At 45.8% G+C, this 15,961-nt stretch overlaps 1 protein-coding gene across 9 annotated transcripts in view; it reads right to left on the bottom strand.

Annotated features, from left to right (window-relative positions):
• Nucleotides 1–15,961, bottom strand: part of APBB2 (amyloid beta precursor protein binding family B member 2) — a 125,621-nt gene that overhangs the window by 57,682 nt on the left and 51,978 nt on the right. For 6 of the 9 annotated variants that reach the window (XM_038752137.1, XM_038752136.1, XM_038752139.1 and 3 more), the window contains one exon: nucleotides 11,797–12,005. In XM_038752137.1, the coding sequence (XP_038608065.1) occupies nucleotides 11,797–12,005 (209 nt within the window). The remainder of the gene's footprint in view (nucleotides 1–11,796; nucleotides 12,006–15,961) is intronic. The other 3 variants (XM_038752138.1, XM_038752140.1, XM_038752144.1) reach the window with 1 other exon arrangement.

Raw genomic sequence — 15,961 nt, 5'->3', positions numbered from 1 at the left:
AGCCATGGGAACAAATAAGTTCCCCAAGGGAGAGGAATATGTTTGGTTTTGTTCTCTGTCTTCCCCTTTTAGACTGTGAGCCCACTGTTCGGTAGGGACTGTCGCTATATGTTGCCAATTTGTACTTCCCAAGCGCTTAGTACAGTGCTCTGCACATAGTAAGCGCTCAATAAATATGATTGATGATGATGATGATGATGACCCAGAACTGAGCCTTGAGAGACGAGAGTTAGGGGGCGGGAGGCAAAGGAGGAGTCTGTGAAAGAGATTGAATATGAGCGGCCAGAGAGACTGAAAGAGAATCAGGAGAGGACAGAGTCAATAAGCCAAGGTTAGATAATATTTCCAGGAGAAGGCAGCGGTCCACAGCGACAGTAAGGTGGACCACAGATAAAAGTAATTTTAACAACTTCTGAAACAGGGAGGATGATGGTGATCCAAAATGAAAACACGCTACAGGTCAGAAAATCCCTCCAAGAACAGCAACTGCCTAATAGCGGAACCTTAGCTACCCTAGGGCTGTCCTACTTGGGGTTCACAGACTAAGGAGAAAGGAGAACAGGCACTGAATATCCATTTTATAAATGAGGAAATTGAGGCTAGGGAAGTTGAGTGTCTTACGAACAGCAGACAGATGGCACAGGTGGGATTAGAACCTTGGTCTTATTAATAATACTAACAATAATAACAATAATTTTGGTATTTGTTAAGTGCTCACTACTGTACTATGCACTGGGTTGGAATCAAGGAAATAATAATAATAATAATAATGGTATTTATTAAGCGCTTACTATGTGCAAAGCACTGTTCTAAGCGCTGGGGAGGTTACAAGGTGAACAGGTTGTCCCACATGGGGCTCACAGTCTTAATCCCCATTTTATAGATGAGGTAACTGAGGCACAGAGAAGTGAAGTGACTTGCCTAAAGTCACACAGCTGACAAATGGCGGAGCCGGGATTTGAACCCATGACCTCTGACTCCAAAGCCCGTGCTCCTTCCACTGAGCCATGCTGCTTCTCTATCAGATTGGATACATTCCCTGTCTCACGTGGAGTTCACCGTCTCAAGCTCCACTTTACAGATGAGGTAACTGAGGCAAAGAGGAGTGAAATGACTTGCCCAAGGTCACACAGCAGAGTCTTCTGACTCCCAAACCCAAGCTCCTTCCCACTAGGCCACAAATACAGTAGATACAGGGGCCACAATCCTCCTCAGAATGAGGGAGGCAGATACAATCACTTTCAGAGAGGAAAAAGAACTTAAATAGCAGGATGGGAAATTTGATCTGCACACAGTGCCTCAGGAAGTAATCTATCAATCAATCAATCGTATTTATTGAGCCCTTACTGTGTGCAGAGCACTGTACTAAGTGCTTGGGAAGTACAAGTTGGCAACATATAGAGACAGTCCCTACCCAACAGTGGGCTCACAGTCTAGAAGTAACAATTCAAAAGTGCTGAAATCCCCTTTTTAGTTACTATTAGCTACCTCCCTCCTAGTCCCTCCTCTATATTTCAATTCCTTTCTCATCACTCTGCCCTCACTTCTTTCTTCCCTTCTAAACACTGGTGACTTCAACCTCTGAACTAATCAACACCAAACCCTGTCCCATCGCTAGGAGCAGCGTGGCTCAGTGGAAAGAGCCTGGGCTTTGGAGTCAGAGGTCACGGGTTCAAATCCCGGCTCCGCCAATTGTCAGCTGTGTGAGTTGGGGCAAGTCACTTCACTTCTCTGAGCCCCAGTTACCTCATCTGTAAAATGGGGATTAAGATTGTGAGCTACACGTGAGAGAACCTGATCACCTTGTATCTCCCCCGCGCGCTTAGAACAGTGCTTTGCACATAGTAAGCACTTAACAAATACCATCATTATTATTATTATTATTATATTGCTATACCACTTTCTGATCATAACCTCCTAACCTAATCCATATCCCCTTCTTCTCAAATTTGGTCTTCAACCCCTATCGCTACTTCCGATCTCTAGAGAGAGAGGAAGAAGGGTAAAGGAGGGCTTAATTGGGGATGGCCCCTTGGAGGAGACGTGACCTAATGAGGCCTTGAAGATTCATTCATTCATTCAATCGTATTTATTGAGCGCTTACTGTGTGCAGAGCACTGGACTAAGCGCTTGGGAAGTACAGGTTGGCAACATATAGAGACGGTCCCTACCCAACAGCGGGCTCACAGTCTAGAAGATGTGGAGAGTGTCAGCCTTGCACATACAGAGGGAGAGGGAGTTCGAGACAAAGGGGTTGGGGGTGAGAGAGACAAGATTGGGTGCAGTGAGCAAGCTGTGATGTAGAAGCAGATCACTGAGGTAAGGTTGGTGGGGGGCAATACCATCCATCCCTATGGACACCCTCATCTCTACCCTCTCCACCCTAACATGCCCCCCATTCCTCCGTCACTCCTGCACCTTCAAACCACAAGCTTGAGTCACAACCACAATCCATTCCTACGCTGACTGAACGCAGCTGTTGAAAATTCAGACTTGAGGCTGAATTTTTCCCCACTAAATGCAAACTTCAGTGCTTTAACTCAGCTCTTTTCTACTCAACAAGTGGACACTTCTTCCCTCATCAGTTCACATGCCCACTAACTCTTCCAAAACTGCAACTCCCTCTTAAAGCTGCCAATCCCCTAAAATTAAAAAATGTGACTATATCATGAATATTTCTCTATAAACCTACATGCAATTTGTTAGGTTCTGTTCCCCCAAAAGCCGTGAGAGGTTGATGGGGTCCTACAGGTAAATCATCATCATCATCAATCGTATTTATTGAGTGCTTACTATGTGCACAGCACTGTACTAAGCGCTTGGGAAGTACAAATTGGCAACATATAGAGACAGTCCCTACCCAACAGTGGGCTCACAGTCTAAAAGGGGGAGACAGAGAACAAAACCAAACATACTAACAAAATAAAATAAATAGAATAGATATGTACAAGCAAAATAAATAAATAAATAGAGTAATAAATATGTACAAACATATATACATATATACATTACTTCCCAATAAAATTAAATAAAAATTACCCTGCCATCCTTCCTTGATCCTACGGTGTTTCCCGCTTAGCGCCAGCCCAACACTCCAGTTTGGGAACACTTCACGGCTTTCCCATAGTCTTTCATGTTATAAACTGAGATTTGTTACAAAACCATTTTGATACATAGAGCCATCGCTAAAATACTGCTCTATTAGTATTAAAGGAAATCAAAGGATAACACCATCACATTAACTAAATGATGATGAATCTTTACAGGAGGCCAAGAAAGTACAGCCTTGTTCTGCGGTGGTAATGGTTTTTCAACTTCAGTGAAGAATTTCATTTTGGTGGAACGACAACCTTCTTGTCTTCATTAAAGTATCCTGTAGCAAGCCCAACTCCTTCTGAACACTTCTTCACAGCTGTGACTTCCTCCTTGTCTCAATACTTCAATCATATTTATAAATTTGCCAGCTTTCTTTAATATTCGTATGAGATTCATTGTGGGCGGGGAAACATGTCTACCAACTCTGTTGTACGGTATTTTCCCAAGTGCTTAGTACAGTGCTCTGCACACAGTAAGTGTTCAATAAATACCACAGATGATGATCTCCAAATCTAAAATGCTGATGGATCGATCATAATTTCGTCTGTTCATCTATCTGAACGACATGATGGTGCTTTTCCCAGCAGCCTTCGTGGGGTGTAGCTGACTGACTGAAAGATGTGATGGTAATTCTAGACTGTAAACCCGGTGTGGGCAGGGATTGTCTCTCTTTATTACTGAATTGTACTTTCCAAGCACTTAGTACAGTGCTCTGCACACAGTAAGCACTCAATAAATACGACAACGAATGAATGTCTTCGCATCTTTCAGAAGTGCATTACAACGGCAAAGTGACAAATAATAATGGCTCTGCCCCCAGGTTGGTGGAATTCTGGCGTGAGGTATTAAGCCATAATAGCTGTATTCTGAGTTCACAGACCACGTGGTGGTTGAAACCTGAGCCACGCCTATATGTTGTTTGGTAGAAATTAGCCATTTAAGATCTTTCAAATGCTAACCAGTTTCCCTTCCCCTGAGCCCAATATTCATTCATTCATTCAATCGTATTTATTGAGCTCTTACTGTGTGCAGAGCACTGTACGCCTATATGTTGTTTGGCAGAAATAAGCCATTTAAGATCTTTCAAATGCTAACCAGTTTCCCTTCCCCTGAGCCCAATATTCATTCATTCATTCAATTGTATTTATTGAGCTCTTACTGTGTGCAGAGCACTGCACTAAGCACTTGGGAAGTCCAAGTTGGCAACGTATAGAGACGGTCCCTACCCAACAGCGGGCTCACAGTCTAGAAGGGGGAGACAGACAACAAAACATATTAACAAAATAAAATAAATAGAATAGTAAATATGCACAAGTAAAATAGAGTATAACTCTGTACAAACATATATACAGGTGCTGTGGGGAGGGGAAGGAGGTGGGGGGGGATGGGGAGGAGGAGGAGGGGGAGAGGAAGGAGGGGGTTCAGTCTGGGAAGGCCTCTTGGAGGACGTGAGTTCTCAGTAGGGCTCTGAAGGGAGGAAGAGAGCTAGCTTGGTGGATGTTTACTTATTTATTTATTATTTATTTTACTTATTTATTTTACTTGTACATATCTATTCTATTTATTTTATTTTGTTAGTATGTTTGGTTTTGTTCTCTGTCTCCCCCTTTTAGACTGTGAGCCCACTGCTGGGTAGGGACTGTCTCTATATGTTGCCAACTTGTACTTCCCAAGCGCTTAGTACAGTGCTCTGCACACAGTAAGCGCTCAATAAACACGATTGATGATGATGATGATGTTGATGTGCGGAGGGAGGGCATTCCAGAGACCCCGCTATCAAATGGACCTGTAGAAGGTAAGACCACGATGACTGCCCTTCCTGGGTCAGTCCCATCTTCCAGCATTCTGTCCTGGACAGTTCATTCATTCAATCACATTTATTGAGCGATTACAGCGTGCAGAGCACTGTACTAAGTGCTTGTACTAAGAACAAGTGGACAGTTGAACCTTGAAGCTTGGTGTAACTGTGATGGCTGCCCTCCATTCATGCTCGTCGTTAGGAATGGACTAGTTTATCACTCTTCTTAGATCTCCCAACCTCCTGTCTCTCCCCGCTTCAGTCTATACTTCACGTGACTGCCCAGATTATCTTTCTATAGAAACGCTCTGGACATGTCACTCCCCTCCTCAAAAATCTCCAGTGGTTGCCTATCAACCTCCGGATCAAGCAGAAACTCCTTACTATTGGCTTCAAAGCTCTCCATCACCTCGCCCCCTCCTACCTCACCTCCCTTCGCTCCTTCTCCAGCCCAGCCCGCACACTCCGCTCCTCTGCCGCGAACCTCCTCACTGTACCTCATTCTTATCTGTCCCGCCGTCGACCCCCGGTCCACGTCCTACCTCTGGCCTGGAATGCCCTCCCTCCTCACATCCCCCAAACTAGCTCTCTTCCCCCCTTCAAAGCCCTACTGAGAGCTCACCTCCTCCAGGAGGCCTTCCCAGACTGAGCTCTCCTTTTCCTCTCCTCCTCACCCCCTCCCCATCGCCCCTACTCCCTCCCTCTGCTCTACCCCCTTCCCCGCCCCACAGCCCTTGTGTATATTTGTACATATTCATTATTCTATTTGTTTTATTAACGATGTGCGTACATCTATATGTTGCTGACTTGTACTAGCCAAGCGCTTAGTACAGTGCTCTGCACACAGTAAGCGCTCAATAAATACGATTGAATGAATGAATCTATAATTCTATTTATCTACTTTGATGTCACTGATGCCCGTCTACTTGTTTTGCTTTGTTGTCTGTCCCCCACCTTCTAGACTGTGAGACCATTGTTGGGTAGGGATTGTCTCTATCTGTTGCCGACTTGTACTTTCCAAGCGCTTAGTACAGTACTCTGCACACAGTAAGCGCTCAATACGACTGAATGAATGAACAACAGATCCTGAATATGTCCCTCTTCCACTCTGGTCCGGACTCTTGCCCCGTATTTCAGCTAAACTACTTTATCAGCCTCTTTACTGGTCTCCTTACCTTGAGCCTCTCTCCCCTCCAATATACACTGCTGCGTGGATCATGTTCTTGAAGCATCCCTTGATATATTTACACCTCAAAAACCTCATCTGGCTTCCCGCTTCCTTCTGAATCAAGTAAAAATTCCTCAAGATCGCCTTCAAGGCTCTTCAGCAACCCTCCCCATCTTACACGTCAGTTCTCTTACCTGCAACTCTTCGGCGTACTCCCTTTTATTCCTCCCTGGCTATCCTTTTAACTGTACCTCACTCTTGACCCTCCCACCTCTGTTCCCTCACTCAGGTTGCTCCTCAGCCTGGAATTCCCCACCGTGGAATCTGACAGATTCCCTAAGTTCGAAGTCCTCCTAAAATCCCACCTCTTCCAACGAGGCTTCTCCAATTATCGCCAAACAACCAGAGTTGAGTCAAAGCAATGGCTAAACAAATCCTGCTGTCGGAGAATTTTGTTCCCAGGGGAGCACGATGACACAATGCAATGACAGACAAGGAAGTACAAACCCCAATCCCAATCAAGAACGCCAGCAGATTCTTTGGAGACTTTCAGTCAGTCTGTTGGCAACATGATATTGGGCTCCTGACCAAACTAGAGGTCTACAGAGCTGTACTATTACCCAACTTTCTCTATAATAATGATGGTATTTATTAAGCGCTTACTATGTGCAAAGCACTGTTCTAAGCGCTGGGGGGGGGATACAAGGTGATCAGGTGGTCCCACGTGGGGCTCACAGTCTTAATCCCCATTTTACAGATGAGGGAACTGAGGCACAGAGAAGTGAAGTGACTTGCCCAAAGTCACACAGCTGACAATTGGTGGAGCTGGGACTTGAACCCATGACCTCTGACTCCAAAATCCGGGCTCTTTCCACTGAGCCACGCTGCTTCTCTATGGCTGTGAGGCCTGGGCAGAAAACATACACCATATCCAGTTCCTTGGGTAGTTTCATCTCTATTATCTACCAGTCACACTCACTATCTTATGGCAAGAAAAGACTGCAAAAAAGGAAATCCTGCAACACAATCAGTCTCTCTGCTTAGGAGTCATGTTCCCCTCGTGCAGCTTTGCTGGGGTGGGATCCCGGAGGACTGCTGGGTACCCAAACAATTGCTGTACGGAGAGCTCAAATGGGGGAATGAAATTCAAGAAGAGCAGAAAAAATATATTAAGGATACAGTGACACAGTAAAACAAAGGCTCAGACAACAACGCTGCATCCTAGTGAAAACTGGGAATTAAATGCCTTAGAGAGACCAGCAGAGCACACTACTATCAAGAAAAGAGTGGCTCTTTTCAAGCACGTACTGTGTGCAGAGCACTGTGCTAAGTACCTGGGAGAGTACGACACAATAGATTATGTAGACATAATCTCTGCCCACATGGAGTGTTTGGACTGAAAAGGGAGATAGGTATTAAAATAAATTACAGAGGGACATGGGTGGGGAACATGTCTACCAACTCTCTCTGAGGGCTTATTACAGTGCCCTTCACACAGTAAGTGCTCAATAAATACCACTGATTGATCGGTATATAAGTATGTAGGGGTGAGGTGACAAATCAAAATGCTTACGGGTTATAGACCTAAATGCCTAGGAAAGACAGATTGGAGGGCAAACAGATGTGAGGGTTTAGCTAAGGAAGGCCTCTTCGAAATATGACTTTAGTAGAGCTTACACGATGAGGAGAGTGGTAGTCTGTCAGACATAGAGACGCAGCGTGGCTCAGTGGAAAGAGCCCGGGCTTTGGAGTCAGAGGTCATGGGTTCAAATCCCGGCTCTCCCAATTGTCAGCTGTGTGACTTTGGGCAAGTCACTTCACTTCTCTGGGCCTCAGTGACCTCCTCTGTAAAATGGGGATTAAGACTGTGAGTCCCCCGTGGGACAACCTGATCAGCTTGTAACCTCCCCAGCACTTAGAACAGGGCTTTCGCACATAGTAAGCGCTTAATAAATGCCATTATTATTATATAAATGGGAAGAGAGTTCTGGGTCAGAGGGCGGGCATAGGAAAGGGGTTGGCGGCAAGAAAGATGAAATCAAACACATTTCTTACCGATGGCTTTAAGGCACTCAATCCGCTCTCTCCCTCCTACCTTACCTCACTGATTTTTTTTAATGTGCAAAACACTGTGCTAAGCGCTGGGGTAGATACAAGATATTCAGGTTGGAAAACGATCCCGGCAGCAGAGTGAATGAAGTACGGACTGAAGAGGGGATAGAAAGGTGGTGGGGAGGTCAGCGAAGAAGCTGATGCAGTAGTGGGAAAAGACAGAGGAAAAAAGAGAAAACCAGGCTGGGTGCTACAAACGTTAAAGATCACACCACAGCAAGGAACTTCCTCTTAGTGTGCACACTAGGTTCTAATCCGGGCTCCACTTGTCTGCTGTGTGACCTTGGGCAAGTAGATTACCTTCTCTGTGCCTCAGTTACCTCATCTGGAAAATGGGGATTAAGACTGTGAGCCTAATGGAGGGCAGGGACTGTGTCAAACCTGATAAGCTGTGACTACTCCAGTGCTTAAGTTGGTGCAAGGCACATAATAAGCACTTGATACCATTTAAAAAATAAAAATGATGTGAACCAAATTGTGGGTTTCACATATTGGCCTTGGTCTTGCCCCACTCCAGTCTTTACTTCACTCTGCTGCCCTGATTGTTTTTCAAAAAAATAAAACAAAACCCAAACCAAAGAAAAACCCGTTCAGTTCATGTCTCTCTACTTTTCAAAAATCTTCAATGACTGCCCATCCACCACTGGGAAGCAGGATGGCAGAGGGGAAAGAGCACGGTCCTAGACTGTGAGCCCGCTATTGGGTAGGGACCGTCTCTATATGTTACCAACTTGTACTTCCCAAGCGCTTAGTACAGTGCTCTGCACACAGTAAGCGCTCAATAAAATACAACTGAATGAATGAATGAATGGAAGTCAGAGGAACTGGGTTCTAATCCCAGCTCTGCCACTGGTCTGTGTGATTTTGGGCTAGTCACTTAACTTCCCTGAGCCTCAGTTTCCTCACCTGTAAAATGGGGATTTTTTTCATGATATCTGTGCTCCCCTCTAGACTGTAAGCTTGTTGTGGGCAGGGAATGTCACTGTTTATTGCTGTACTTTCCCAGGCACTTAGTACAGTGCCAATGGAGAGCAAACAGGTGAAGATGGTGGCGAGGGAGGGGATAAATGCTTTGATATGGTGCCAAGGGATGGGATCGGATGAGCAGGTAGAAGGGATGGATTCTGAGAGACGGCAAGAGATCTCCTTTTGAGATGACGCTGGGAAAGAGTTGAAGAAGGGGTAAGAAGAAGGAAGGACTGGAGAGGAGCAGGGCAGATCACGCCTGAGCGTTTCAATTTTCTCAATAAAGTAGGTAGCCAGGTCATTAGGGGCATGAAATGGAGGAGGTAAGGTGACAGGGGGCTTGAGGAGGGAGTTAAAAATCTGGCACAACTGGTGAGGCTAATGGGAATGGGTGTCAATAAGGATGGAGAAGAGTTTCAGGGAAGGGGAGAGGGCAGAATTAAAGTACGTAAAGATGAACTTGAGGTGGACGAGGTCGACCTGATGCCTATTTGCAAACAGTTTGTAAATAACTTTATCCAAAAGAAAGGAAGCGCCTTTGGGGCACGGAATATGGCAGACACTTCTGCTCTACTTTATCCAATGGGCCTTTTAAAAATCCCATTTCTGTTACTACCACTGACTCCAATTTTAAAAAAAAATAATAATAATGATGGCATTTGTTAAGCACTTGCCATGTGCCAAGCACTGTTCTAAGTACCGGGGTAGATACAAGGTAATCAGGTTGTCCCACATGGGGCTCATAGTCTTAATCAGAGAAGCAGCGTGGCTCAGTGGAAAGATCCCGGGCTTTGGAGTCAGAGGCTGTGGGTTCAAATCTTGGCTCCGCCAACTGTCAGCTGTGTGAATTTGGGCAAGTCACTTCACTTCTCTGGGCCTCAGTTCCCTCATCTGTAAAATGGAGGTGAAGACTGTGAGCCCCCCGTGGGACAACCTGATCATCTTGTAACCTCCCCAGCGCTTAGAACAGTGCTTTGAACATAGTAAGCCCTTAATACCAAAATTAAGCACTTAGAACACTGCTTTGTACATAGTAAGCCCTCAATACCAAAATAATAATAATTATTATTATTATTACTATTAATCCCCATTTTACAGATGAGGTAACTGAGGCACAGAGAAGTTAAGCGACTTGCCCAAAGTCACACAGCTGACAAGTGGCGGAGCCGGGATGAGAACCCACATCCTCTGACTCCCAAGCTCTTTCCACTAAGCCAAGTACTAATGGTACTTGTTAAGGGCTTACTAGGAGCCAGACACTGCACTAAACGCTGGGGTACATACAATGTCATCAGGTTGAACACAGTCCATGTCCAACATGGGACTCACAGTTCAAGATCTGTTTCATACGCTCAACATCACACAGCTGTAGTTAAGAATATTTTCCCTAGATTCCTTACCTTGCATTTGCTCCCACTGGGGACTCGGTTGCCATTTTTCACGTCCCTCCCTCAGCTTTATGAGATCCTTCGGTGATTTATCCCTATTTGCATGGCATTTCAACACCTAGAAGGAGTTTGGCTTCCTCAGCCAACCTTGAGGTTGCCCTGAGCACTTCCTCTTTCACATCATTTACGAAGACAAATCAATCTTACTGTATGGCCCTGCACCATTTATATTTCTCCATCCCTTAAAATGGATATGTGCCCTGACCTTTGTTTCCCTTCTCTTAGGGAACGGGTGACTAGATAATAGTCTATACTCTGTAGAGGGGAGCAGTGTTCTGCAGAATGGAGCTATGCTATAGCAACCTGCAGGGAACAATTTCTTTACACTAACAGGAATGTCTCATTTCGATCCCAACAAGTTGTTCCATAAGACAAATGTCATGGAGAAGCAGCGTAGCTCAGTGGAAACAGCATGGTATTTGGAGACTGTGAGCCCGTTGTTGGGTAGGGACCGTCTCTATAAGTTGCCAACTTGTACTTCCCAAGTGCTTAGTACAGCGCTCAATAAATACAAGTGAATGAATGAATTGATGAATGAATGAGTCAGAGGTCATGGGTTCAAATCCCAGCTCCGCCAACTGTCATCTGTGTGACTTTGGGAAAGTCACTTCACTGTGCCTCAGTTACCTCATCTGTAAAATGGCGATTAAAACTGTGAGCCCCCAGTGGGAGAACCCGATCACTTTGTAACCTCCCCAGCGCTTAGAACAGTGCTTTGCACATAGTAAGCGCTTAACAAATACCATCACTATTATTATGTTTGTGATGACGAGAATAAAAGGCTAAAAACAAAAACACCGAGGAAAAATGGTAAAGAGCACTGTTCTTGAAAGAGAATCATCAGCTTCAAATTCCACACATTCATTCATTCATTCATTCAATCGTATTTATTGAGTGCTTACTGTGTGCAGAGCACTGTACTAAGCGCTTGGGAAGTACAATTTGGCAACATATAGAGACGGTCCCTACCCAACAACGGGCTCACAGTCTAGAAGGGGGAGACAGGCAACAAAACAAAACATGTAGACAGGAGTCAAGTCGTCAGAACAAATAGAATTAAAGCCAGATGCACATCATAAACAAAATAAATACAATAGTAAATATGTACAAGTAACAAATCTGACCTGGTTTACAGGGTGGAAGCAACCGGACAAAAGGTTTTCTGTTGTTCTTTCGAAACAGGACGGTAAAACCACATCTGCCCCTACCTCATTCTCCGGTGTGGGAGACGGAGTTGCCGAACTAAGCGATCCCTTCCTGGAGCCCTGAAGTCCCGCCGCGATACAGTCGGGACGCTCCCACTGCGTTGTTCCTGTTGGGATGTGCCAGTAGTAGAAGCCGGCAATATCGCTGATCCTCTTCCAGCCCGGTGGCAAATCCGAGTCAGTCTGAAACGAGTGATGACTCCATTTGTCTGCTGGAACGGGAAGAGTGAAACACGGTTTTAACTGCAGTGAAGTACCTTCGCCCGACAGCGTGGCTTAGTGGAAAGAGCCGGGGCTTGGGAGTCGGAGGTCGTGGGTTCTAATCCCGGCTCCGCCACTTGTCGGCTGTGTGACCCTGGGCCAGTCACTTAAATTCTATGTGCCTCAGTTGCCTCATCTGTAAAATGGGTATGAAGACTGTGAGCCCCACGTGGGACAATCTGATTACCTTGTATCTACCCCAGCGCTTAGAACAGTGCTTGGCACATAGTAAGCGCTTAACAAATACCATTACCATTATCAGAGAAGCACTGTGGCTCAGTGGAAAGAGCCCGGCCTTTGGAGTCAGAGGTCATGGGTTCAAATCCCGGCTCTGCCAATTGTCAGCTGTGTGACTTCGGGCAAGTCACTTAACTTCTCTGGGCCTCAGCTCCCTCATCTGTAAAATGGGGATTAAGACTGTGAGGCCCCTCGTGGGACAACCTGATCACCTTGTAGCCTCCCCAGTGCTTAGAACAGTGCTTTGCACACAGTAAGCACTTAATGCCATCATTATAATAATAACAATAATATATAATTATATAATTATAATTATAATGGCATTTATTAAGCACTTACTATGTGCAAAGCACTGTTCTCAGTTGGCTGCAGAGCTGAAAGCCAGGCACCCTCATGCCTTTTTTGAAGATATGACGAAGAAATCCCCTCTCACAAAGTTCGACCCGCGCTTCTTTGGGGCATGGGGGATGAAGCAGCCTGAAATAGAGGGATTTTTGCCGGAGCTCTGCCAGCAGTGGGGAAAGTCTCTGAACAAAAGGCCGCTTAGATAACCTCTCATACGATCCATTCAATCGTCTTTATTGAGCGCTTACTGTGTGCAGAGCACTATACTAAGCGCTTGGAAAGTACAGTACAGGAATAAAGACAATCTTTTAGACTGTGAGCCCACTGTTGGGTAGGGACTGTCTCTGTTGCCAACTTGTACTTCCCAAGCGCTTAGTACAGTGCTCTGCACACAGTAAGCGCTCAATAAATACGATTGATGATGATGACAATCCCTGCCCACAAAGGGCTTAGAGCCTAGAGGTAATAACTGTGTTATTTGTTAAGCGCTTACTATGTGCTAAGCACTGGAGTGGATACACGCAAATCAGGTTGGACACAGTCCCTGTCCCACGTGGGGCTCACGGTCTCACTCTCCATTTTACAGATGAGGTAATTTAGAGGCGTGAAGTGACTTGCCCAAGGTCACATAGCAGACAGGTGGCAGAGCGGGATTCGAACCCATGACCTTCTGACTCCCAAACCTGTGCTCAATTCACTAGGCCATGCCGCTAGAGCAACCACCCTCGACAAGCGAGAGGTGTCCCGTTCGGAAGACTCAAGCTAATTCCAGTTCAAGGGATTATCCTCCCACTCCCGCCCTGGAGGACCCGGCAGCTCCATGCATTCAATCCACCGCTACTACGGATCTGGCTCAGTGGAAAGCGCCCGGGCTTGGGAGTCAGAGGATGTGGGTTCTAATCCCGCCTCTACCGCTTGTGCGAAGCCACTTAACTTCTCTGGGCCTCAGTTACCTCATCTGCAAAATGGGGATTACGACGGTGAGCCCCACGTGGGACAACCTGATTACCTTGCATCTACCCTAGCACTCAGAAAAGTGCTTGACACATAGTAAGCGCTTAACAAATACCATTATTATTATTATTATTATTATTGGTCTTGATCTCTTTGTCCAGCTACACAGTTCAACACCTAGCTGATAAAATAACCTTCTTAACCTTTCCCCCGTCACCAGTCAATCAATTACTCCGTCAATGACTGAATGCTTACTTTCTGCAGAGTACTGCACTCAGCATTTGGGAGAGTACCATACAACAGAGTCGACAGACATGGTCCCTGCCCTCAAGGAGCTTACGGTCTAATGGGAAGACAGACATTAATTCGTGAAGAGATGTACAGAAGCGCTGAGAGAGAGGGGAGAGGAGGACGTTAAGTGTTTAAAGGTGGGACTAAGCGCATGGAAGAGGCAGGAGGGAGGGAAAACTGGGGTGAGATCTAAGTCTGGGAATGCTTCCAGGAGGAGGTATTCATTCATTCATTCATTCAATCGTATTTATTAAGCTCTTACTGTGTGCACAGCACTGTATTAAGCGCTTGGGAAGTACAAGTTGGCAACATATAGAGCCGGTCCCTACCCAAAAACCGGCTCACAGTCTAGAAGGGGGAGACAGACAACAAAACAAAGCATGCGGACAGGTGTCAAGTCGTCAGAACAAATAGAAATAAAGCTAGATGCACATCATTAACAAAATAAATACAATAGTAAATATTCATTCACTCATTCAATGGTATTTATTGAGCGCTTACGGTGTGCAGAGCACTGTACTAAGCGCTTGGGAAGTACAAGTTGGCAACATATAGAGCCGGTCCCTACCCAAAAACTGGTTCACAGTCTAGAAGGGGGAGACAGTCAACAAAACAAAGCATGTGGATAGGTGTCAAGTCGTCAGAACAAATAAAAATAAAGCTAGATGCACAACATTAACAAAATAAATAGAATAGTAAATATGTACATATATACAAGTACAAAGTATGATTTCAGTCCTGTCGGCAATGATTCCTTCCTGGCATGGCACTGTTGGATAATAATAATAATAATAATAATAATAATAATAGTAATAGTAATAGTAATAACATCTGTTAAGTGCTTACTATATGCCAGGCACTGTACTAAGCGCTGGGATAGATAGAAAGAAATCAGGTTGGATGCAGTCCCTGTCCCACAAAGAAATCGGGTTGGACACAGTTCCCGTCCCAAGTGGGGCTCAGTCTCAATCCCCATTTTACAGACGAGGAAACTGAGGCCCGGAGAAGTGAAGTGACTTGCCCAAGGTCACACAGCAGACAAGTGGTAGAGCCGGGATTAGCTCTCATGACCTTCTAACTCCCAGACTCGTGTTCTATCCACTACTCCATGCTGCTTCGCGTGATCCACCGATCTTTGGACTCACTGTGGAAACTCTGGAGTTGGAACTGCTGGAGTCGAGCACCGGGAAGAGGGTGTGCGCATTCATTCATTCATTCAATCAATCGTATTTATTGAGCGCCTACTGTGTGCAGAGCACTGTACTAAGCGCTTGGGAAGTACAAGTCGGCAACATAGTGGTCTCGTGATTGGGTGACCCATCACCCAGGCCAGACCATCGTCCCCTGAGGGGTTGATCCTCATGGGGAGAGTCTGGGGGCTAGTGCCCCCCGGCAGGGGTGGACTGGACTCCCCCGATGGCGTGCTTCCTTGCTCCCACCCTTACCCATCTCCCAGACTGTTGGGGGGCCAGAGTCACCCCCACCCTGCAGCTACGGGTACCCGGGCTGTGCTAGACACCTCACGTCCAGAACACAATTAATTCCTCATCTTCCCACCCAAACCCGTCCTCCCCGTGACTCTTTCATCACTGTAGACAGGACTACCATTCCTCCTGTCTCACAAGTCCATAACCTAGGTATCACTGACTCATCTCTCTCATTCATTCATTCAGTCAATCGTAGCTATTGAGCACTTACTGTGTGCAGAGCCCTGTACTAAGCGCTTACACTGTACCACATATTCAATCAGTCAGTAAATCCCGTCACTTTAACCTTCACAACATGGCTAAAATCCGCCCTTTCCTCTCCATCCAAACGGCTACCACGGTAATCCCGGCACTTTTCCTATCCCGCCTTTATTATTGTATCAGCCTCCTTGCTGACCTTCCAGACTCCTGTCTCTCTCCGCTCCAGGCCATACTTCATCCTGCTGCCCCGGTCATTTTTCTACGAAAACATTCCAGCCTGCGCTTCCCCACTCTCCAAGAACCTCCAGTTCTTGAGCCCATCCACCTCCACACCAAACAGAAATGCACAGAGAAGCAGCGTGGCTCAGTGGAAAAGAGCCCGGACTTTGGCG

This window comes from Tachyglossus aculeatus, chromosome 10, assembly GCF_015852505.1.
Source record: "Tachyglossus aculeatus isolate mTacAcu1 chromosome 10, mTacAcu1.pri, whole genome shotgun sequence".
NCBI lineage: Eukaryota > Metazoa > Chordata > Mammalia > Monotremata > Tachyglossidae > Tachyglossus > Tachyglossus aculeatus.
The sequence above is the reverse complement of the archived record's forward strand: the minus strand, read 5'-3'. Positions and strand labels throughout refer to the sequence as shown.